The 24,689-nt window shown below is 35.9% G+C and overlaps 2 protein-coding genes across 6 annotated transcripts in view; one reads left to right on the top strand and one right to left on the bottom strand.

Annotated features, from left to right (window-relative positions):
- Positions 1 to 286: 286 nt before the first annotated feature.
- Positions 287 to 20,408, bottom strand: LOC111062637. Of its 5 annotated transcripts, none has more exons than XM_039423931.1 (8): positions 20,260 to 20,408; positions 15,306 to 15,471; positions 13,597 to 13,884; positions 7,721 to 7,807; positions 5,820 to 5,945; positions 5,132 to 5,400; positions 4,173 to 4,318; positions 287 to 2,245 (listed from the first exon to the last, which is right to left on the bottom strand). In XM_039423931.1, exons 2-8 carry the CDS (start codon positions 15,448 to 15,450, stop codon positions 871 to 873), a joined length of 2,436 nt encoding a protein of 811 aa, XP_039279865.1. In that variant the 5' UTR covers positions 15,451 to 15,471; positions 20,260 to 20,408; the 3' UTR covers positions 287 to 870. The 5 variants fall into 5 exon arrangements, with proteins under 5 accessions (XP_039279865.1, XP_039279864.1, XP_039279867.1 ...); XM_039423930.1 differs by having other exon boundaries at positions 20,089 to 20,344; XM_039423933.1 differs by lacking the exon at positions 7,721 to 7,807.
- The window catches only part of LOC111061874 (carcinine transporter), a 28,112-nt gene continuing 21,209 nt past the window's right edge, over positions 17,787 to 24,689 (top strand). The window contains exon 1 of the mRNA XM_039422819.1: positions 17,787 to 17,962. Coding sequence (XP_039278753.1) covers positions 17,787 to 17,962 — 176 coding nt within the window. The remainder of the gene's footprint in view (positions 17,963 to 24,689) is intronic.

Below are 24,689 nucleotides of genomic sequence, written 5' to 3' on the forward strand. Positions count from 1 at the left end.
ATGTAGTATTTAATGTATCATGACTTTAACCATGGAAGGATAAAATAAAAAAAATCCCTCATCAGAAAAATTCAATGGATAATCAAAAAATAATGACAATAATATTGATAAGATTGTAGCCGTTTTAGGCAGTTACTGAATTGTATGTCTATATAAAGAGACAGGAAATGGTAAATATTTCATGAACACCTTCTAAACAGGAATTATTGCTTATAGTACCAATGAAGCCAGCTTATAAAATGAAAACACACTCTTGAAGTAGGAAGATAATGGATTTTCACAATCATTATTTTAACGTTAAAGTTTAATTCTCAATTAAACAGTCAGTTGAAATTAGGACATTTCTTATAGTAAATCATCTTCTATACATCATATATAATGGGTACACTTCTCTAATAACTTGTCGATGAAACCAATAAATGAAGATCAGTTCAATATTCAATATTGATGGCAGCAATTACTTGTACACAAATAAAGATTCGATAACTTCTATTTTATTCAATCAAAACTTGATTTATTTTTCCAACTTCTGATTCATAATTATAGATTCCGGAATTCTGAAAATTAGATTGAATTTTTAAAAATAATGAGGAGAAATACTCTCAATGAGAATACAGAAGTTCAATGCAATTGAAAATACAACAATTATTGGAGTTGATGTTTATAACTGAATATTAATTATTAATTAGAATGTGGATAATTGATCCTTGACGAATCAAGTAAATTTCAAGAGAAAATGACTTAGGAGAGGTGTATTTTTGAACACCCAACAAATACAACAGGTACATTTATCCGTGAATGAAAAATAATAGTTTATGTACACATTGAAGGGTTCACTTCATTTCAAATGTTTATAATATCATTATAGTCTTATTTGAAATGCTTCGTACGTTCTACCGGTACCAGAACTACTTGAGACTCGGAGATTCCATATTTTTCAATCAAACTTCGAATTTTATTTGAATACTGCACAAAACTTGTCTTGTTGGTTTTCATTGTAGTCGACAACTTACTCTTATAGGGGCTGGGAGGTTGATCACATCGCTCAAGCTGCAAAATGGGACGCTTGAAAATAGTAATTGCTTTCTGATGCTCATAATTACTGTTCTTGTATTTATATTCAGAATTACTGTTCTTGTCTTTATTCTCAGAATTACTTTCAGATTGCTCGGAATTAGATTTGACACCATCCATCTGTACTTCCAAGAATGATCCCGGATCCAACTCATGGTCGGGGTCGTCAAGCAGGTTGCCATACTCTGCAGCAATACTATCAAAGCTGAATACTTTATAACTTTTGCCTGCAGTTTGCCGTATCAACCAGTAGTTTTCCAATATTTGAGAATCGATCTCTTGAAATTTAGCGATGGCTAGTTGTGCGAAATCGTGCAGTGCGCATGCTAACCGAATCTCCCTGTAGCTTCTCACGTAGCCGTCATTCGCTACTTTCTCGATTTTGCTCAAACGTTCACTGCATGAAGCTAATAGGATTGATGTCGACCGAATTGTATTTTCTATCCATTGAATGTTTGGTGACGAATATTTTCTTTTATTGCCTAGAGGCTTTTGAGGCAAGTTAGCGTTGGGGTAATTTGGTGCACTTGTCACTTGTGGGACAACAATTTGGTGCACTTGTGGAGCAACAATTTGGTGCACTTGTGGGGCAACGATTTGGTGCACTTGTGGGGCAACAATTTGGTGCATTTGTGGGTCAACTTGTGTGCTAAAACGATTATGAACTGATGGGTGAGGTTGTGGAGGCCGAATCTCGTTTCTCACATTCTGTGCACTGATATCCAATCCAGTAGGCTGCCCATAAGCCATGTTACCTCCTGAGAAGGGATCTGGTCTTGTAACATTGATGTTTCCAATGTATGATGATACTGAGGAGTATTTTTGTGCGTCTACAAAACGTCCGTTATTAATATTTTGAGCTGCCGTTGAGTTGACATTACTTGGGTTAGCATTACCCATGTCACTAGTTAAAGAGAATAAAGGCGTTGCATAAGTTGATTGCTGTGATGGCGGTCTAGGTTCAACAGGTATGGAGTATAGTGATCTTTCCGTCTGCCCATTTTCGTGAGGTTTAGCCAGAATTTTCCGTAAAGCTGATTGCTGTTCCATGTGATTACTTTGAGCTGGTTGAATACATTGATTTCTAACAAGAGATTTACAACAGCGTGAGATGTCAACATCTTCCATTACGTCTGGGGCTGCATTTGGGAATGACTTCCTAAAATGTATACTGGAACATAAAATAAAAATAATGGAGTTAATGTAAACACTCAACATTGTAATAATTATGAATGAGAAAGAAGAAATGTCATTCAAATGCAAAGCTTACTAAACCTCTTCATCATCTAAGCATCTTGCGACATATCTTTTATTGAACGTTTTTGTAGGGAACGGAATAAGTAGTGATGTGGATAGGAAATATTCCCACTGGGAAGAAACTTATGATTTGGGAATGGAAGGGAATTTTAATTTTTAAAATTGCTTTAAAATAGTTAATATTGATCAATTTTAGTCACATTTGACATGATAGTCAATAAAAATGATAGAAGTAGAGCAAATAATTCACACATTACATCAATGCCTATTATTTTGGCTAGACTTTATTTTGAGTGGACCACTGATCTCTTAAATTGATATTAAAATATCGATAGTATCAAGTATTGCAATAATTTCCCATTTCCAAGTCTGTACCTTCAAGAAGTCATGAGTTACACGGTTTTCTAATAGTTAGGTTTGGCATATATGGTGTAAAAAGCGTGTTTTCCGTTGCAAATAGTACATTTCTTTCTTATTCCGATGACGCTCCAGCCGTGGAATATGGACTTAAAGCCTTTAACCAGATGTCATTTTGAAGCTTTGGAAATGTTCTACAATACTGTGCCAATAATACTAGTTTATGTCTACTTCGAATACATTTACAGAGAGAAAAGTGACATATTGAACCCGAAAAATGTATGTTTCACGCTTTTGAAGTTGCAAGTCTCTATCCTGAAGTAGTCATGAAAAAATAGATTTTATAGTTTTAGCTTGTTACCTCATGCGTATGGAAAAACGCACCAGTAATCATGCAGGGTTTTCTTTCGAGGGCGCTGGAGAACACATTTGTTGACTTACAGCGCATAAAGATATATATTTTTAAAAGCTGAAGAAAACGATCCAAATTTCTCTGTATCTCTTGTGCAAAAAAAAATTGTAATTGGAATAAATTTGAAAAAATTTAGAAAAAAAATTTTGTAGGGCTTTTGAAGGTTAAAACTAATAGAATAATGTGTTTTAGAGGGGAATTTAATAGAACAAAAATTGCTACCCGAAAATGACCACTGAATAACATTATTTTGCTCCCGGACTAGAGTAAAACTAGCAAAACATTGGAGGCAAGCTTCTTAAAATGTATGAATTCAGGGGCTACTTTCTTTTATATAAAATAGAATTATAATACCCTTTAAAATTAATAAAATGATAGATTTACAACACAAATTATAACTACTAGTTTCAGTGTTCACACCATAGTCAGGTTTTAAAAATAAATTTCATATTTATTCACACGATGGTGAGAGTACTGAAACTAGTAGTTGTAATTTGTATTCTGAATCTGTTATTTTATTAATTTCAAAGGGTACTATAATTCTATTTTATAAATGGAGACAAAATTGTTTTTTTTTTGGAATATGTCCCCTTCAAGAGCGGATATCTCAAAAGATCAATATTTTGGGAAATTATATAAGCTTAAATTTTGTACAAGTCATGTCCGTAAGATGTGAGTTTTCGAGTCAGACGCGAGAAGCCATAATATGGTACCTTTGAATCACCTCTGCCCCCTTAGCATAGTGGGTAGGGGTGGGGACTTTTGATATGCTTACCTCCATACTACCCTCTACATAACTGCGGGGTCAAAAATTATCTTCCTCATTTTTCACTCTTTAACCCTTCGTTGATTGGACTACTGAACTTATTATAGTTTTAAATTAATTCTAATCATTTTTTTGTATAACTTGCCTTTGCAACTTAGTTTAATAAAAAATACATTTTTGGACATTCTCCCTAAAAATTAAGAATTTTTGGAATATTTCCTCATATTAGTAATAAGTAGTAATTAGAATATTATTAATTAGACTATATTAAGTTGGTCAATCCATTCCTTTACTTTGGTTACTCACCGTTTTTTCCTAATGTACTGTATAAGCTCCCATGCAATCAGTCTCAATCGCCATATTGGTTTATTTACGCATAGATAACATTTCCATTCAATTTTCTTCTTCACAGTATTCAACTCGAAACTTCCAAGATTCCTTCTTATACATGTCTGTGGAGGAAATGACAAAATGCGCAAATTAAGGTCAATTAATAATTATGTAATAATTCATATTCAAGATCTATATAAAATGAATTATATCTAGTTTGGTGACTAGACTAATGGAAAATTGAATAATCAATAATCTATTCTTGCAGATTACCCAAATATCTGTTGCAAACAAATTAACTGTTCAATTTGCATTTTCACTCGTGAGTTCAATTTACTATATGCTGTAAAGCCTTGAGACCACGATATAAGTTGTTAGCACACTGAATATTATTTAAAAATATTAAATACTGAATATTATGAGAATTTTTTTAAATCGATGAAAGTTTCTAAGAGAAATGTTGAGCCTACGGTTAAAGACAGATCAGTGACTATGTTGCACACAGTTCGTTAACGTGCATACATACAGTATATTTGAACGATTAGTTTTTACTCTAGAATTTCTGAAACACGTTTTTTCAATAAACGTCTTTCAAATAACTGTAAGTTTCAGCAATACTTAACTATTAGTGTTCAGCAATAATTATCTAATAACTAAAGTAGCTCAAGCTAATACATGGGTAGACCATGTAGACATTAGTTGAATGACAGCCAATATGATAGAATATAATACCGGTGATTATTATTATTGTTGCTATTTAATTTTATCGAGTGTTTTGAAATGGTATTTATTGATCATGTTGGGGATGACAGAAACGTTAGGACGTCAGTTGAGTAAGGCAACAAAGAAAAGAGAATAATAAATGCGTATTGTGGTAAATCGGTTATTACTGCTGAAAATAGCTTTCGTTGAGAGGATCATCTATTTGAACTAACCTCACAGAAGACACACGGACACTCGCTGCATCGCTGAATCTTCAATTCTACTTCTTGCACATTGCACCAGCAACAAGCATTGAAGTGGAGACCAGTGCGCGAAACATCTTGGTTTATTGAAAATTTTCGTTTGCACTGAGCGCACACTAGAACGCCCAACTTTGGGTGCAGCGATACTCGCTCTTGTGCTGTGAAGTTGGATTGCGTCCCGAGATGCGAATCACAAATTGTACAATGCAGTCGGTAGTCTAAGCAAGAGAAATTTCCTTCTGAAAAAAATAGATTACTTGTATCAAATAACTTTGAATTACATTGACTGATCCGTCCACGGAGATCAAATCGGACTTGAGCTCTTTGAGACAATCCCTCAATAGAACGCCAATCTTAATATATTATGTTGGTTCTAATATACTGAGTCTTTTAAATAATTGATAATGAATGGACCCCGAAGATCCAAAAGCATGCTGATTATACTAAAAAATGACAGAATTTCCATTGACTATTGTCTCACATAAAAAATTGTGTTCGTTACATCCCCAATAAAAAGTGAAAATTTGATTTTACAAGTTTGAGATGAAGAAGGTCATTGAAATGATATTGGATCAATAAATAGGATATCATTATACTCACTCAGACCATCCAAGTGAAAATGAAATAAGAGCAATGAATATGATATAATTATACTCACTCAGATCTTCTCGAAATTTCCTTTCTTCGCCAGTAATAATGATTAATGCTGGATCTTCTTTCTTGCATTTACTTTTAGATGAATCGGTATCCACTTCCACTACCTCATTTTGATTTTTTTCCGAATCTGAAAATGTTGAAATACTTGTGAATCATATTTCATGGGAAATAAACTTGAGATGAAAGAAGAAATGAAGACCCCCATCTATCAATCCTCCTTCTGAAGAAGATGATTTACTGGAGAAGAGAGGTACTATTGTTATTGTAGCTGAAAATTTGGCAGATAAAGTTGAGTAATTTTATTAAAATTGATTTATCCGAGAGAGATAACAATTTCCACCCTGTTCAACAGATTAAGTAGCTCACACTAAAGTGCCATTTTAACATCTGCTTCCCATGACCTAGAACCGATAAGCAGAGGTTGAATGGGTAGGGGTAGTAGGTGAAAAATGTCAGAATTGAAGATTAAAAAGTACTGTATTAGGCTACAAGTGAATTTACAGATAAATTGTCCTAATATACAATAAAATAACATGATCAATCGACCAAAATTCATAAAAACATCTCATATTGCAATTATTATTCTAAAATAATAAAATTATGAGTGATCAAGTCTTCGTTATTGTCTTCTATTATTATCAGAGTTGGAGTCTATAGCAAGGACACTTGAACAATGGAAAGAAACTACAAAACTATTGGACAGTCACTTACTTTTTGAACATGACAAATTCAAAAATTTATTAAAAAAATATTCTTATAAACTCATCCTTTGAAAACACTAGATCGGTTTTCTCAGCCGCCCTAAAAAAATATACCCTTTAATATTTTTACCAAATGAACCTCATTCCTACAATATTGTTTCATAAATGGAAATGTATCAATCTTAATGATACTTCAGTTCTAAAATTTCTTCAGTGAGTTGTTATTATGGAGACATCCATTTATTTCACAGTAGGACAATAAAAGAACATGCGTTTTGTTTCCACTAATCAAATGCTTGGTCTCTTATTAACATTCTCTTTTCCAATAACTCAGCCTCCTTCTGTTCGGTGCACATAGTTGTTCAGGCCTATACTCTGTCCAAATAGGCGTGAGCTCTGAAGGATTAGGCAGAACCTCCTACTACTCACACACACAAGCGCAGTCTCCTTTTGTGTTTGTGAGTAAAGGGACGGTCTGCCTACCTGTATACTATAGTATGATGGTATATCAATGGCGCAGGTAGGCCGGGCGTGTGTGCCTGCGCGTGGGGGAGCGAGGGTCGGCTTAATCTTTCAGCGCTCATGGCAGTCTGGACAGACTATAGTTCTAATGAATCACTTCAATCCTCATGAAATTTGTAAATGGGTGTCAGTTGAAGTTATTCTACATGCTTGCATTAGATAACTTCTTGAAAAATATTCATAAGATAGATAGATAGATAGATAGGCTGCCTTTATTTTAACCTGGAGGGCGAAGTAGGTAGGCGATAAGATGGATAGAGGAAAGTGACGTCATAAAAGTATTCCAGATTACGTAATCTAAAATGAGGAGAGAAATAGTTTTGGTTCAGCCTGTTGACTCTCCCAATCATGTCAATGTTAGGGACCGAGATATTAGTTGTGATCCCAAGTATAGACACGAGAAAATCCCGAAATTGCACCCGAGCTTTTTATTGTCACATCTTTAAGGACCAGTCTTCTCACTCACACATAATTCATCATCTCTTCTCTCCACTGTCTGAAAAGTAGATTAGCAATTACATTGATCAGTCGCCTGAAGGGGAACACCAGGGGCCACAACTAATCATGCACCTATGGATAATTGAATATACTACAATAACAAGTTTTGGAAATCTTGTATTTGAAGAATTAGATATGAATTGTCAAATAACCAGTCAATATTAATAAATACAATATTTACCCGTTGAATTGTCACCACAGTAATTGTGGTCGTTGTTGTGGTCTCCTTCATCTAAATATCTACTAGGGACTTCGCAAGATGATTCATCTGTAAATTATTGACATTCAACGGTGATAATGATTAAGAAATGCAAGAGGTGACATAAGGGGGTTTCTTCCGGATTAAGAAATATCATATACTTTTTAATAGAATTATATAAATGCGTATTTCAATTTCTGTTGAGGTTCAACAAGCAAGATCAGTTATAATCCACAATCAGCGAATAACTAAATCAACCAAAAAGGTATGATCAACCAATCCTGGTTTATGCAATCCAAGAGGAGTCTCGATGGATGCTTTCTAATGATTTCCGCTCAAACGAGAAGTTGCCCAGTTGAGGAATAATTCAATTGATTCTAATGATCCTTTTTTGCCCGGCCGAACAGAATTCATTGGAGCATACTCCTTGAGGGCCATATGCACAGTACAAGTTTCACGCTGATCTAGAACTGAACATTAACACATGTTCGAATTTATTACAATGTTTTACATTCTAAATTCAAACCACAAGATTTCATCTTAATGCGTTCAATTCCATTTTGACTGAGATGGTGCATAGGACCCTTATAGAAATACAGCTCTTTTTATTAAGATGCCATGATTGCACTAGAACGTTTACTGCCAGCTATTTGAATAAATATTTAATGATAACATAATACTTCTTAATAGGGATCAGTACCATGCTGAGTATACTAGGCTAATTTCATATACTGCATTTTTATTTTGAACACTAGAGTTAGTTGGATTAATAATAATATTTATCTCTATTTCTTGTATTTTTGGCAATACTACAAATAACATAGGTGCTATTATAGCTTAAAATTAGGTTGGGCTGATAGATAACTTGAGTTTCTTCATAAACTAGAGTGGAATTTAATCCAAAGCTTCTGAGTCAGTAAAAAACATGGTACATGCTTAACGTACATGCTGCTCTCTTACTATCAATGATCTTGACAAATTTGCACTAGACCTCATTCACTCATACTGTTTCGTATTTATTATTATTTATTGTAGCTTGAGAGTCCTAAGCTAATTCATATAATGTAATTTGCTGCCAGCCCTCAACTTGTTTTTATTTGGTTACTAGTGGTTGCGCAGTAACCCTTTCTTTGTAATCTAGCGCATGCGTTCAGTGGAAGCGTCACCCCGGTCTTCCATTCGTATGAAGTGATTGCTGGGAGAAACTTCTATTCCTTTTTCGTTATAAACCGCTCTTGTTAAAACCGCTACACAATATTCTCTTCTTATTATTACCAGTATTGTGGAAAGCCTCATTTAATTCTTAATTTTTATGATATATAATTATTACCGGCCGTGACAAACCGTAACTCATACCTCAACTCCTTACCGCAATTATTGTTCCACCTCATTTCCGACCTTTCACCTCAAAAGGTGAAATACCTAAAAGTGCTACAAGACATTCATCATCGACGCTACGTGTGGCCACACCAACGAGTCAATGCTTCAACTACATATGGTGAAAAGGAACAATATCAAGGTATTTAGATTCTTTTATAAATTTCATTATTATTTATCCTCGCATCGCGTTTTGTGGCATCCTCATCCCTTCCCCTGGTCCTCCATTTTAATACAGTCTTATTCTACTACTCTTCTTATTTCCTTAATATCCTCAATCCCGAACACATTACTAACAGACTGCAGTTTGAGGTTAGAAATGGTAAATTCTCAAATGATTAAGTTTGGGGTGCCACAATGTATTACTTGGTCCACTTTCATTCATCATTCACATATATGATTTGTCAAGTGTTATAAATAATTGCAAGGACATATAGAGAAAATAAAGGGACGAAAAGAAATTATCTTGGCTGGTGATTTGAATGGCAGAACGGGTAGGAAAGTGAATAACCCTGTGGTTGGCAGTTGTGGAGAAGATATTGTAAATGATAATGGAGAAAGATTAATAGAGTTATGTGAATTGCAAAATTTGCGAATACTAAATGGATTCTATAGACATAAGGATATTCACAAATTTACTTGGGTACAAGAAACTCGCAATCTTCGGTCAATTATAGATTACATTATAGTTAAGAGAAATGCATCAATACGAGTGAAAGACGTCCGGGTAAAAAGAGGACCAGAATGTGGATCAGACCACAGGTTGGTTTTAGCAAAAATGCTATTCCCATGGACCAGCAGTAAATCCAACAAAGTAGGAAAATCTAACGGTGAAGAACAAGGAACAGCAAAAGAGAAAGTGAGAAAGTATAAACTGAATCTTTTACAGGATGAGACTATAAGAGACCTCTATCAGAGACGACTTGACCAGAAGTTATTGGAGTTTAGGTTTGATAGTACAGAAGATATCCACATCCACATTAAGCAATGTATTCACCAAGCAGCATTGGAGGCATTGGGAGAGAGAAGTGAGGATAGCAGGAAGCACAAATACATCGTGTCAGACACAACAAAACAAGAAATTCAAAACAAAAAGGTATTATATGAGAAATGGTTGAGTACAAAAAAGATCGATGATTTGCAACGGTATAAAGAGAGAAATAGAGAGGTTAAAAGGTTGATAATACAAGAAAAAAACAGCCAGTGGGAGAGAACTTGCTCGCGAATCGATCAGTATCTTGGGGGAGCAAGAAGCTCTGAATCTTGGAGTGTGTTGAAAAGTATGCGAACAAATAGGAAGGAATCCATAACTGTGACGCAAATCAAACCCTCTGAATGGGAGAAGCACTATAAAAACCTGCTGACAGAGTCAAGAGGAGAATTTATGGGTAATACTGCAATAGAGGGAGAACAGCCGGAAATCCCTTTGGCAGAAGAAGAAGTGAGTAAAGCAGTAAGAGGTTTGAAAAATAATAAGTCAGCAGGGCCAGGAGGTATCAATCCAGAATTGATCAAGTATGGTTCAGAAAAGTTATTTCGGATTTTGAGAATGTTATTCCAACGGGTAATTAATGGAGAGAAGGCACCAAATGAATGGAAAATTGCACATATGTTTTCAATATTTAAGAAGGGCAATAGAAGATTATGTGAAAATTACAGGGGTATAGCAGTTTTGCCAACAATAGCTAGAATATATGGAAAAGTTTTGAAGAATAAGCTTGAAAAAGAGATAGAAGGGAAGATTGGAGATGAACAGGCAGGGTTTTCAGCAGGAAAATCATGCGTAGATCACATTTATACCCTCCAACAGATAATACAAAAAAAGAGTGCCAAAAACCGATCAGTACATCTAGCGTTTGTAGACCTGAGAAAAGCATATGATACAGTACCCAGGAATAGACTATGGAAAGCTATGGAAAACCTACATATACCAAGAAACCTCATAAATGCCACAATGGAACTGTATAATGAAAATCAAATCGGAATTAAGATAGGTAAGACTGTAACTGCTCCTTTCCGAACATCAAAAGGCTTATTGCAGGGATGCAGCTCGTCCCCAACTCTCTTCAAAATATACCTGGAAGATACCTTAAGGGCTTGGAAAAGAAAGTGTCAAGGTATGGGTGTACCTATCAGGGGAGAACACCTTTTTACCCTGTGTTTCGCAGACGATCAGGTGGTTATTGCGCAGGATGAGGAAGATTCAAGTTACATGATGAGAAAGTTGAAAGAAGAGTATGATAAAGCCGGGATGGAAATCAATGTGGACAAGACGGAGTATTTACAAACGAATAGTGATGGCACACCGGATTTGTCCATTGACTGTAACACCGTGATAAAAGGGAGAGATAAATTTAAATACCTGGGATTTACCATCATGAAAATGGTGATACAGACGAGGAGATAAAGATTAGGTTGGCCCAAACCAGGAGTTGTATTCGACAGTTGCACCCAATCATATGGAGTAAGGATATTCATAGGAAAAATAAACATAGAATATTCAATGCAATCGTCAGAAGTATAATGACGTATGGGGCAGAGGTTTGGGTGACAAACAAGAGAGCAAGAGATAAGATAAGAGCTGTTGAGATGGATTACTGGAGGAGATGCTGCGGGCTTATCAGAATGGACAGAGTGAGAAACGAGGAGATAAGAAGGAGAATGAAAGTGGAATGGGATATTATAAAGTTGATTGAGGATAAAAGGTTGATGTGGTATGGCCATGCTAGAAGGGCGTAAGGTGAACTTAGTAAAGGTACATTTTTTCATGCACAGGCTGAGACATATTGAGAGTCATGATGCTTTAATGAATGTCTATTACGCCTATGATCATGTCATAATGAATAGTCATTTAGCCTATGGTACACAATCACGGGGAAATTACTGCACAGTTATTACACTTTTCAGGCTGCAGAAGAGGACTGTAAAAACTATTTGTCATGCACCACCTCTTACTTCATGTGGACCATTATTCCGAAAATCAGGTTTATTTACTCTGCCTGCACTGTATAATTTCTCTTGTGTATATGAGAAAAATTGATTTGGTGTCAAATATCATCATCCCACAAGAAGCAGGATGAATTTTATAATTGACTACAACCAATAGATAAGTTCAGAAATAAATTGGAGACACATGTATGTGAGATTGAACTTGACGTGGAAGTTGAAGAATGAACATCACACGATTCAAGACATACATGGAAGATGTCCTGGAAAAGTGAATGTACTCAGTACAAGAATATTTTGTATGAAGTCAATGCTGATGAGTATATTATTGTAAATACCATCATTGTTATATCCATCAGATTTTTGTATAAAGTCAATTCTGCCTCTTATACAGAGTGCGGCATCCAAACTTCCTTTTTCAAAACTTTATAAAAAGAATTGTAAGTCAGAAAAGTTTTATTCTTTTTTTAAATTAATGTAAGAATGTATTTAACGTTTTGTTTCATGAAGTTTTGAAGTGTATATAATGGAGGTGACATTCCCCACTCTGGATACACTTGGAGTACCGGCACCTATTTCTAGTATTTGATATCACCCTTTCAAACAGTGCAGGCGTAATTCTGGTGATTTCCACCTGTATGCTGTTCTTCAGATCTTGGAGGGTCTTCGGACGGTTCATATAGATATGGGATTCCAAAATACCCACAAAAAAAATTACCTGGGGGCAAAGGGCAAATCAGGAGATCGAGCCGGCCACTGCAAATCGCCTCTGAGATAAGGCATTCTGGGAAGGATTCCTTCGAAACAGCCATTTTGTAAATTATGTCCATCTTGTATGGATGGTCATTGTGGAGAATCCTACTCAGAAAATCCAAGGGCTGACGCATGTTTGCGTGCTGAACGCCTTGGAAATTTCAAAATTGAAGCTCTGTCTCGATGTTTTCACGTGATCTAATGGGCCGTGGAACTTTAGATCTTTGCTTTTTCTACCTATTTTTCTAAAAGTAGTAACCCACGAAATAATTGATTTCCGGTCTGGAACACGGGCCAATGGGGATAAATTAAACTAATTCCGAAAGACGCGCAGTGCTGCAAAACTTGACAGCCACTCGAAAAGTAGGCCTCAACGGCGAACGCACACTACTCGCTGTTCCAATGCATAATGACGACTGACCTTTGCAAGAACAAAACTTTAAAACCACACCTCTCGAATGTGACAACTAGCACTCCGCTAAGTCATCAACTAACTGAATAGTAATCATTTCAAAAAGGAAAATATGATGCCGCGCTCAGTACAGTATTGCTGCCATTAATTTGTATCAACAATAATTTATGTATAAAGTCAGTCTTCGATACAATCTTATAAATTATTGCCTCTATTAGTGTTTTGAACATACGGTATTGTATTATTTGAGCGATTATTTCCCTGTTGTGTAATAAGTTTTCATGTTTAGGCTATTAAAATTTGCATTGTTGTAGCATTGTCATATTTTTGACAATGAATTATTGATTGAATGGAATGATAAGTTATTTACCATGAGATACGCCATTACTGCTACTTGGAGTTGTCGCTGCTGGATACTTGGCTGTCACTGACTCGGCTGCACTGTTAGAATAATCATTAACAATTTGACAATCATCACTACCCTCACTCTTATTATCATCATTCTTGTCATCCCTATCATTTTTGTCATTCTCTTTATTTTTATCATTCTCATAATTTTTGTCATTCTCGTCATCATCATCATCATCTATCACCATAATCTCTTGTTCAGTGGAAGCTACATCTTTTTCTCCAGTTGGAACTGATTGGTCAGAGTCATCTGAAATAGAGAAAGACTAATGCAATATCTTTACAAATGTAATAGTGGTAATATTGTTTTTTTTGCATTACTCGACCAAGTGCCTAACATCAAATTCAAGATATGTCAAGTTCGTGTAACACGTGTGTCACTTTAAATTCTGTAGAATCACATTGACTTGCAAGTCGATAGTAGCAACACATTACCTACAGAGGCACAATCACAAATAAGGAGATTGAATATTGCACCAGGACCGAACATTGAGGTATAAGCTGGAGAGAAATTCCACAATAATCAATTGCGTATTATCTTTTGTATGAATATGGTCCCATTTCAATAGTTGCAAAAAATGCATACCTTATGTTCTTACTTCATGGAGAGTCCCTTTTAGTATTTAAGCCGTCAATGGTCCTCATGACTGATATACTTCTGCCGAATCCGACAGTTTAACGTTCCCATAAAAAAGGAGTGACTTTTTAAAATTGATTGGTCAACCCTCTTTTTTCATGAGAGATGGCAGAAGGCGCAGAACGCAATGATATTATCACAGCCGGATATCTAAGCCCACCATGAATGGGGCTCTATGTGATGAGAGTCTGTCTTTCCCTGTGTTGAGAGCCTTTATGTCATTGTCGTCCGTCCCCCATAGCTACTCTCTCAAGAATGGGTCATAAGCTGCGTACACATATACGCTCTTCCAACCCGCACCGAACACGCTCCTCCCTCGTACCGCCCTCGTTCCTCCATCGAACTACAGTCGCACCGCCCACGCACCCATCATGAACGTTACGGAAGATGTTAGATCTTCTCGCGTTCCCCGGTCGAACCATTGTTGCTCCCCGGTCGATCATCAATCGCTCTGCTGGAGTAACGTTCGGTTGCGGAGCAGAGCGAAAGTCTGTACGCACCTTTAAGATACTCGATGTCACTAAACTGTCTAGTGTTGCCCAAGAGTAAGACTAAGACCCTTACAGAGAGAAAGTGCTTCAGTCTACTAATGGAATGCGCCATCTGGATTCCTGATAATCTGTAAACTCTCACCTTGTTCATATCTGGGACCGAACCAGGGACCTCTAGGCTGCATCAAGATACACGAACGTATTGATGCTGAATTATAGAAGACTCCCAAACAACATTCCAGATGATAGGATAATTCTCCGGGTATTGACAACATACCATGCTTGTCAAGTTTTTTTTATTTACAGAAATCAAAATATTACAATAAATCACATCTAAATTGAGATATAATGTGAAAAAATTGAAATATGATGTGATCGCTACAGTGAATCTTCCAATCGAAGTTTAAACTTTGAATCCTCCGAAATCAATCAACTTTCACTCTTACAGCTGTTATTAGTGCTTTATCATTTAGTGATGGTGGTTCTGTTAAAAAAAGAATAATTATTTCAAAAGACTACCTACCTACTTATACCAATTATTACCTTTTTCATTATCAAAAAACTGCGGATCCCTTTTCCTGGTTAAAGATGAAATGAAGTCTGATGGGAGTACAACAAATTCGTCCAGCGGTTTAGAAGGTGGATTCAATGCCGCAACCTCCATTCTCTCCGGTTTACACGATATCATACATTACACGGGTCTCTGAAACTGAACAATTCACTTCAAGTGTTTTAGTTCGATTTACTTTTTCCGAATAGTTTTCAAATTGTAATTTGACCATTATAAGGTAAATGAATTATCGACCAGCTTATCAACTAACGGTATATTATCACAAAAAACCTTCCTAGCACTCAATATCTTGTTAATTTTATTCAGGCTACATTGTTTATACGGTATTACAAAATTGAAACTCATTCGGAATTGTGTTAGAGAAGTGGTTAGGTTGTCCGAGCGAAACACGGGTACATAGTGTACTATAGTGAGATTTACGTTATAATGGCAGTATCTGATTAATATTGGTGTAGCTATCCTTGTCTATCATTCATCAAAGCAGATAGCGCTATCCTTAACTACCTCTGCAACATTGCCAAATCGTTTTTCAACAATATAGAAATATGATCAATCAACAAAATATTCGATCTCAATTATGAAAATTTCCTTGTGCTAGATACAGTGTTGCCCATAAACCTAATAAATTGATTGGTAAATAACTGATGAATATTTCAGATCCACTTGTAGGTAAGCATCAGTTATATTCTATGAAAGGTAGTGACAATCAAGGTAGAATCAGAAACGCTGTTCACTTATCACTGCCATTATAACTATAATACCTATAGAGATGTACACAATATAATGGCAGTGTTTGATTAGCAATGATATTGCTATCCTTGTCTATCATTCAGCAAGGCAGATAGCACTATCTCTTTTTCGCTTTGCTCTGTTGACAGATCGTCTTTAACAATGTAGAATAAATAATTGACAAAATATTTCATCTTAATTATGAAAATTCATTTTGAAATTATTGAAATATACAGGATGTCCCACCAAGGTTGTATCAGCCGTTGACCAAATATTCTTCACAACATTTCTGACAAAAAATGTTCAGTAAACTTTTTTCCTATCAACCTTAGTTTTCGAGATATATCGATTTTTCGATATTTTCAGAAGATGCCTACTTCCGGTCATTAAATACTCAATAACTCGAAAACTACTGGACAAATTTCAATTTCAAGGGTATTGTTGGAAATAGAAAAACATCTCAAACAAGATTAATGTAATTTTATCTGTTGTTAGATATTTTGTGGTTTTTTATTAGATCTTAAACTTGAAAAAATGCTATTCTTCAAATTCAAAGTCAAATTTCAAACGGATTTTTTCCGGGTAATTATAGTGGTTTAAATATTTCAAAAACTTCTTCATTTTATAAGCTTTCGAATGAGTATAAATTCGAAAAGGTGAGTTCCATGATAAAGTGTTCAAAACTACTAATATCTGGAATGAACACCTCCAAAATAAGGAAATTCACAAACTGCATGCATCAAGTGGTGATCCTAAAGGGGTAAAATCACCTGATTTATCTCTGACAATATTCACAAGTTTTAATCAACATTACAACATTCTACAATGATATGACTTTTTCAATAACTTGCATTATTTCCTGAACCATAAAACCTGAATAAAATAGCAATAAGTTTCAGCCTATTTTCAGTGTGCTTTCCAGTTAATTGGCATAGAAATTAAGACAAGTGCTTCATGAAGCACTTTGTGAGCAGTTATAGTTCACATTAATATTATATTATATTGTATACTATACTATTACTTACAATCTATTATTAAATTTTAGATGGATTATTGTTGTATTTGTCAAGCTAGACTCTATTTGGTTTCTGTATATGTATTTATGAGTGTGAATAAATTTGAATTTGAAATTTGAATTTGATATGTCGCATCAATTTTGTCTAGTAGAGAAGTATTCGAGTTTATTATCATGAAATTTATCTTGATTGAGTACTTGAACATATTAATGGTGTATGGAGAGTGTGGATGCAATTTAAGAGGCAGAGAGAGTATACAGAAGAAGTTTTCCTGATCGAAAACACCTATCTCATAACACGTTTTCAAGATTGACTTTAGATGTCAAGATGGTAAGGGTCTAGGATCAGTTTCAAGGTACGAGAGGCCCGTCTTAATTTCTGAAGCTTTTGAGAATTTTATTCAAAAGTGTTTCGAGCAGAATCCTCGATCCAGCATCCGGCGGGCAGCTGGGATGTTGAATGTTGAATAGTTCAAAGAATAACTTTCGACCATTTCATGATACCCAGTTCAAGAGTTGAATGAACCTGATACTGTTTCAAGGATACTGTACAATTTTGCCGTTGGATCTTAGCATAAGATTGTGTTTCAAACATTTTATTGACAAATCACAGATAAAAGTACGTTCACAAGAGCTGGTGCTGTAAATTTCCACAATACACATACACCTTTCATTTTCCCTGCAAGTATAAATGGTAGAGTTTATAATTATGGACTTTCTGGTCAATGAGCTTCACGAATTGATGGAAGACGTGCCTTTCAATTTGAGGCAGAATATATGGCTCCAGTTGAATGGCTGCCTCCCTCATTCCCTCATTATGCTAGAAACGTCCATGGGTGGCTTGATAACAATTGTGCTGGGCGGTGGATTGGCCGAGGGGGACCCGTAAGTTGGCCACCACGCTCACCTGATCTTACTCCAATAGACTTTCATTTTTGGGGGGTTGTGATAAGTGAAGTTTACAGAGAACCTGCAGAGACCAGGGAGGAACAGATTCTCAGAATTCGATCGACGTTCAAAGTAATGAAGACACGGCCCGACGAAGTGAGACGGGCAACTCGAAGCTTGATGAAACGCAGCAGAAGTTGCATGAACAGAAATTGAGGCTATTTTAAATTCCTGTAAGCAGTGAGCATGATGTGTAACTTGATTACCATCTGAATGATTGTCATCAGTTTTTTTTAATCTGTCATCTACTTTGAATTAGTATTTTATGAATAAATTTTGTTTGTTCTTGTAAAATTGTATGATTAATATTTTAATATCAGGACACCGAGCTTCGCTCGTTATTTTATTGATAAACAGAACACAATTCTCTAAAATGATTGTGTTTGTATTTTACAGCTGGCTATACGTCAGCTTATGAATTTCGGGGATGCGATATTTTGATTTTCCACAGAATCACTTGCTCACTTTTTACTATCTACAGATGACGAAAGTCTCAGCTGTTTCAGCCAAGGATGAATTATCCTTTTAATGTCGTTCAGCGAGTTGTCCCAAGGATGAGACCTAGTGCAATCGAATTTTTATATCATAAAACTACTATGTTCCAAATTTCGTGAAAATCGTTAGAGCCGTTTTCGAGATCCGTTGAACATACAGAAATTGCTCGCTTCATATAATAAGATATAGGGTTTAGACTATTTGCTACAGAAAATAATGCAATAATCAGGTGATTTTACCCTTTTAGGATCACCACTTGATGCATGCTGTTTGTGAATTTCCTCATTTTGAAGGTGTTCATCCCAGATATTAGTAGTTTTGAACACTTTATCATGGAACTCACCTTTTCGAATTTATACTCATTCGAAAGCTTATGAAATGAAGAAGTTTTTTGAATATTGAAACCACTATAATTACCCGGAAAAAAATTGGTTTGAAATTTGACTTTGAATTTGAAGAATAGCATTTTTTCAAGTTTATGCTCTAATAAAAAACCACAAAATATCTAACAACAGATAAAATTACATTAATCTTGTTTGAGATGATTTCCTCTTTCCAACAATACCCTTGAAATTGAAATTCTACCAGTAGTTTTTGAGTTATTGAGTATTTAATGACCGGAAGAAGGCATCTTCTGAAAATATCGAAAAATCTATATATCTTGAAAACTAAGGTTGATAGGAAAAAAGTTTACTGAACATTTTTTGTCAGAAATGTTGTGAAGAATCTATGGTCAACGGCTGTTACAACCTTGGTGGGACACCCTGCATAATTTCTTGCTTAATAAAATATAATTGATTATTTTAAACTAGAATGAAATAGACCTGTATCATCATCTACCGTTTGATCATTCAACAAAGCGGATAGCGCTATCTCTTTCTCGCTTTGCTATGTTGCCAGATCATCTTTTGACAATTTAGAATTAATAATTAATTAACAAAATATTTCATCTTAATTATGAAAATATATAATTTCTTGCTTAATAAAATATAATTAATTATTTCCTACGAGAATGAACAGTTAATATTACATCGATAAACCTGAATCAGCTACTGTTTAAAAAAGGAATTGACAAGACTGAGGATCGGCAATGTTGTTCTCCTATGTCTCTTTAATGATATAACGTAAACATCACTAATCGAAAAAGACAAATTGGCTGAGCTTAGGCAAGCCTATGCACTAGCTAACCTAATCTAACAAGCATTAAGGCTATAGCCTAATAGTTCTCAATAATCAAACCTTCAATAACTTTTTGGTAGGTTATTCGAATCTTATTGAAGTTGATAAAATAACTAAGTTATTGTATGTTAAAAGCAGTTGCAGTAGAAATAGGATAGTGAACAGCAAATAATAGGAGAACACAATGATTGGGCGGGAAAGTTTTATTTCACCTAAGCCTAACACATCTCAGGAAGAGGAAACATATTTTCAAAACAGATTTGAAACAAAATTTCAACTTATTATTCTATAATAAAAGAAAAAAAAGAACTGGATAAAGCATAAAGCAATTGAAGAACTGAAGCAGTTAATTTTTAAATCTACTAAGAACAAGAAGATTTCTAACCTACCTTGAATAATGGTGAACCGTTTTAAGCACTAATAGAAGATTGAAGTTTCATTGAAATTCTTATAATAATAATGATTACAAAAATGTATAGCAAATAAACTAAATTTAATGGTATATTTAGTTTTCTAAAATTCCAAAGATTGTTTTCAAAACTCGATAAAGCAGAATTTACCTGCAAACAGTAGTACAGCTTAGATTAGACAAGAACGCAGGAACCCAAAGTGGTTCAACGACAAAGGGACAAAGCCGACCAGACTTGACACTGCCAACAGAGAATTTCTATCGCGCATGCGATTTTTGTATTGAATTGTAGTTCCATCAATAGCCACTGGGTGCAACTCCGTTTGGTGTGACACAAAATTTTTCGCCAATTTGAAGGTTAGGTGGAAGTTTTAGGCAGGTATAGGCTGAAAAATGTACAAAATATTTAAAATATGATGTATAATAATACCATTATTATTATATTTAATTATATCATATTCAGTGACGTAACCAGCAAAAAATTTTGGGGGGGATCATTTGCAGGGGTGCCTATCCCCCCCAACGTCTATGACGCCAATCCACCCCTCCCCGGAATGAACTAAAGATTTCCCTTATTATGGTTCTTCCAGTTAAACAAGTGAGAGTGGGATGTGTGACTATTGAATTAAAAGTAAGCTGAATGTTGAGGCTGTACGCCTCACTAACTTCAACTTTAGGAGTCCTAAATACAAAATATTGCTTCAAGTAGGTACATATTGTGTCGACCGGGGTGTTTTTGTCTACCCCGGTGTGACTCTGTCCCACCTCGCGGAAAAATATTCAAATCAGTTTATCTCCGATCTCTGTTATCCGAAATCGATGTTCAACATTGATACCCATAGCCCTGATCATTATCGAGGTTCTAGGATTGATATCTTGTTGAATCTCAATATATATTAGTTGAACTATCGACATAAAACCGAACTGCTTGCTTCATCTTGTGATTTTGTTGATCCATCAATCAGTTGATCCATATTGACAGTATTGCCGATTGATTCACAAGTTGAAAGCCTGCCAGCTAATCCGAGTGCAGGAGAATCCTCAAGTTAGAATTCTCAATACGATTTCCAAAAACCAGTAAGCTGGCGCTTACATTGATCATAAGTAGTTTATTTCAGTAGGAGCTCATCATTTACATCATTGAGAAATACAAAGAAGTAATTAATAGAAGAATGTATAAAAAAATAATAATAAAAGAATGAATAGAATAAAAATTATTAGAGAGAATCGGTCCTTTATATAGGTTAAAACGGGTTAAAGAGAGGAGACAGGGCCGTGCTACCTGTACACTGGGCTATTGTTCCAAAAAGGTTCATCCACCAACTCTCAACTATCACATTCTATTGTCCTCTGAATCTGCTTCATTACCCTCATTAGTGGCCGGAGTGGCCCCGTCTGCTTTCTTGAAGGCAGTTTTAGCTGGTAGGGACTCATCTATTACTTTATACCTTACCTGTTACTTGTATTCTCACTTTATTATTGAATCTAGATCAGTGTTCAAGTACTTGTTATTCATTTATTCCTGATGGTTCATTTTGATGAAACTCAACTTGCTAACAAGCTGTATAAAGACTAACTTGAGTTACATACAATTTGTGGTTACACACCAAGTGTGCTATTCATCAGCTGATGATATGCATATTATATTTATTTGTATGAATATAATAATTATCAAATAATCCAATTTATGTATAGTATGATAATTATAGCATCAGCTTATGGAAAATGTAAACGTTGATCAGCTTATGGAAACATTGAAATTGGACCGTGAGTCCAAAAATACATTTCTTGACGATGGATTTTCCCAATCAACTTTCTCACCATCAACTTCCCTGAGAAAGCATTCTACTTTGAAATGGGATGGCTGTGGATACTTATTCTGCATTAGTTCTTAAGTTTTTTTTCAATTTGGGCAGGGGGTGATGTTACAGGACTCTTCAAGATTTCTAATTAGGACCTTTGGTGAGTTCATAGTGCTAGTCTTTTCAAAATAGATTAGAATATAATAGGACGTGAGGATAAGTATAAGAGGACGTAATCTTTATAAAAAAATAAAAAATAATATGTTCTTAGTTTGACTAAATTTGTACTTATAATATTGATAGTAGGCTAATGTGTGTGTTTATCCAATCAATGTAGGCCACCACTGGTTTACAGCTAAAAATACCTTCAAGTAATCAGACTGGGCCACCAATTTATTCCTTGGAGTGGAATCCTTAACAATAGACCACGAAAATGTCAAAACTCATTAACAATAGGCGACCACTGAAGGGTTACTTGAACTTCTACCTGTTCATCCATTGCTTTCGGTGGCCCCGTCTCCTTTCTTCAACCCATTAATCCCCCCTAAAGATTTGTATGACGCCATTGACGTCATGTCCCCCCTTTGTAGGCACCCCTGATCATTGGAGTAGAAAACATTTAAAGTGTGAGGGTGACACCTAGTAAGGGGTGTGGGAGTCCGGGGAACCCCCCCCCCCCAACCATGGAAATTTGGAAAATATACCATCAATTTGGTGCGATTTTATGCCATTTCCACTTGAAAACAAAACATCCCACATTCCATTCAATTTTTTTGGTCATCAGTAGGCCACTAATTATTTTGATTCTCCCTTGAAAGTTTCATAGACCTATTGGTTTTGATAAAACTAGTAGTTCTGTGATCAGTGGACCTGATGCAGTTTTCTCATCCACAAGTATCTGATGTCACCTGTTCTGTTGACTCACACTTTGCGCTCGGCAGGGGGCTTTGCCCCCTGCACCACCAGTAGGGCAGGTTTAGCAGCTTCCACGCTTCGCGCTCCAGCTGCGAGGCGGGCTCTGCCCACCCAATCACCTTTTATGACTGTATAGGGTTGGATAGCAGCCTCAGCGCTTCACGCTCTGGCTGGGAGGTGGGCTTCGCCCGCCCAATAGCCTGTTATGACTGAATAGGGTTGGGTAGCAGCCTCCGCGCTTTGCGCTCCAGCTGGAGGGCAGGCTTCGCCAGCCTAATCGCCTTTTATGACTGTAAAGGGTTGGATAGCATCCTCCACGCTTCGCGCTCTGGCTGGGAGGTGGTCTTCGCCCGCACAATTGCCTCTCACGACTGTATGTGGGAGGGAAGGTTTATTAGGTAAGGGATGTTGGGAGTAGGTTAGTTGGAGTAGGTTAGGTAGCAAAGATTAGGTAAAGTAGTCTTCTGCAATGAACCGGAATGGTTTGCTAAAAACCATAGAATAGGAGAAATCACACACATTGTTGATTCTTGGTCAGAGGAACTTTTAGCTTTTTTACAAAAAAATATTATTATTTTTAGTAGTGGAAACAAAACCCAAACTTCTTTGGACTCAGTGAGTTGATTAGATTATTATAATATTTTTTAAAAAATCTTGAAATTGATGATTGAAGTTTTTTGATATAGGGAAACAATGAGCAGGCAAACAGAGGCTAGTGACAATCCTAAAGTTGTGAAGAATGGGCTCTGGTGACTAAACTCTACCAGTGTGAATGGTTGTGTGCAGAAGCATTTATGCGCCATTACTATTGCTCTCCTCTGAAAATAAGACAGGTTCTATTTTCTGGCAGCAATTTTTTTATTCTTCTTCTAATTTTTCTTCTTCTCCTTCTTCTTCAATTGGATCACAGCTGCTGGTCAGTAAACAACTTGGAATGATACCAGGAAAGGGCGACAGTTACATAGATCTCACTCTCTCTCTCACACACACAAACACACACACACACACCACACACACACACACACACACACACACACACACACACACACACACACACACACACACACACACACACACACACACACACACACACATACACAGAGACTTTGATGAAAACTCCCTTTCCTGGGTCACCATTTGAATTTGATTGAAATTTAGCTATGGCATTACACTTATCTTGACGAGCTGAACAAAAAAGCTTGTAATGAATATTTTGTGGGGTACAAATTTAAATGTGCCCCAAATATTTGGGTGAGCACAGGGGTGACGTGGGGCATAATTTGAAAGGTCTGGAGGTTTTTCCATAGCTTCCAGTGTAGTATGCAACAGATTTGGTGTTGTTTTCACAGAGAACTAATAGTTTTGGCTGAGAATTTTTTGTATTTGGGAAAACTTCAATTTTTCGATGAAAACTCAATTACCTGGGCCGCAATTTGAATTTGGTTAGAATTTAGCTATGGCTATACACTAAACTTGGCAAGCTGAAGAAAAAAGCTTCTAATAAAGTTTTTGTGGGAAAAAAATTTAAATGTGTCCCAAATATTTGGAGGAGTACAGTGGTGGATGGGGGCAAAATTTGGATGGTCTGTATATTTTCCCATAGCCTCCAGTGTAGTATGCAACAGATTTGGTGTTCAGTTTCCACAGCAAACTCATAGTTTTGGCTTAGAGTTTCCGGTATTTGGGGAAACTTCAAATTTTCAATGAAAACTCAATTCTCCGGGTAGCCATTTGATTTGGTTGAAATTTAGCTATGGCTTTACACTTAACTTGGCGAGCTGAACAAAAAAGCTTGAAATACATTTTTTGTGGGAAACAAATTTAAATGTGTCCCAAATATTTGGGGGTGGCCAGGGGTGCTGGG

This window comes from Nilaparvata lugens, chromosome 3 (assembly GCF_014356525.2).
Source record: "Nilaparvata lugens isolate BPH chromosome 3, ASM1435652v1, whole genome shotgun sequence".
Classification (NCBI taxonomy): domain Eukaryota; kingdom Metazoa; phylum Arthropoda; class Insecta; order Hemiptera; family Delphacidae; genus Nilaparvata; species Nilaparvata lugens.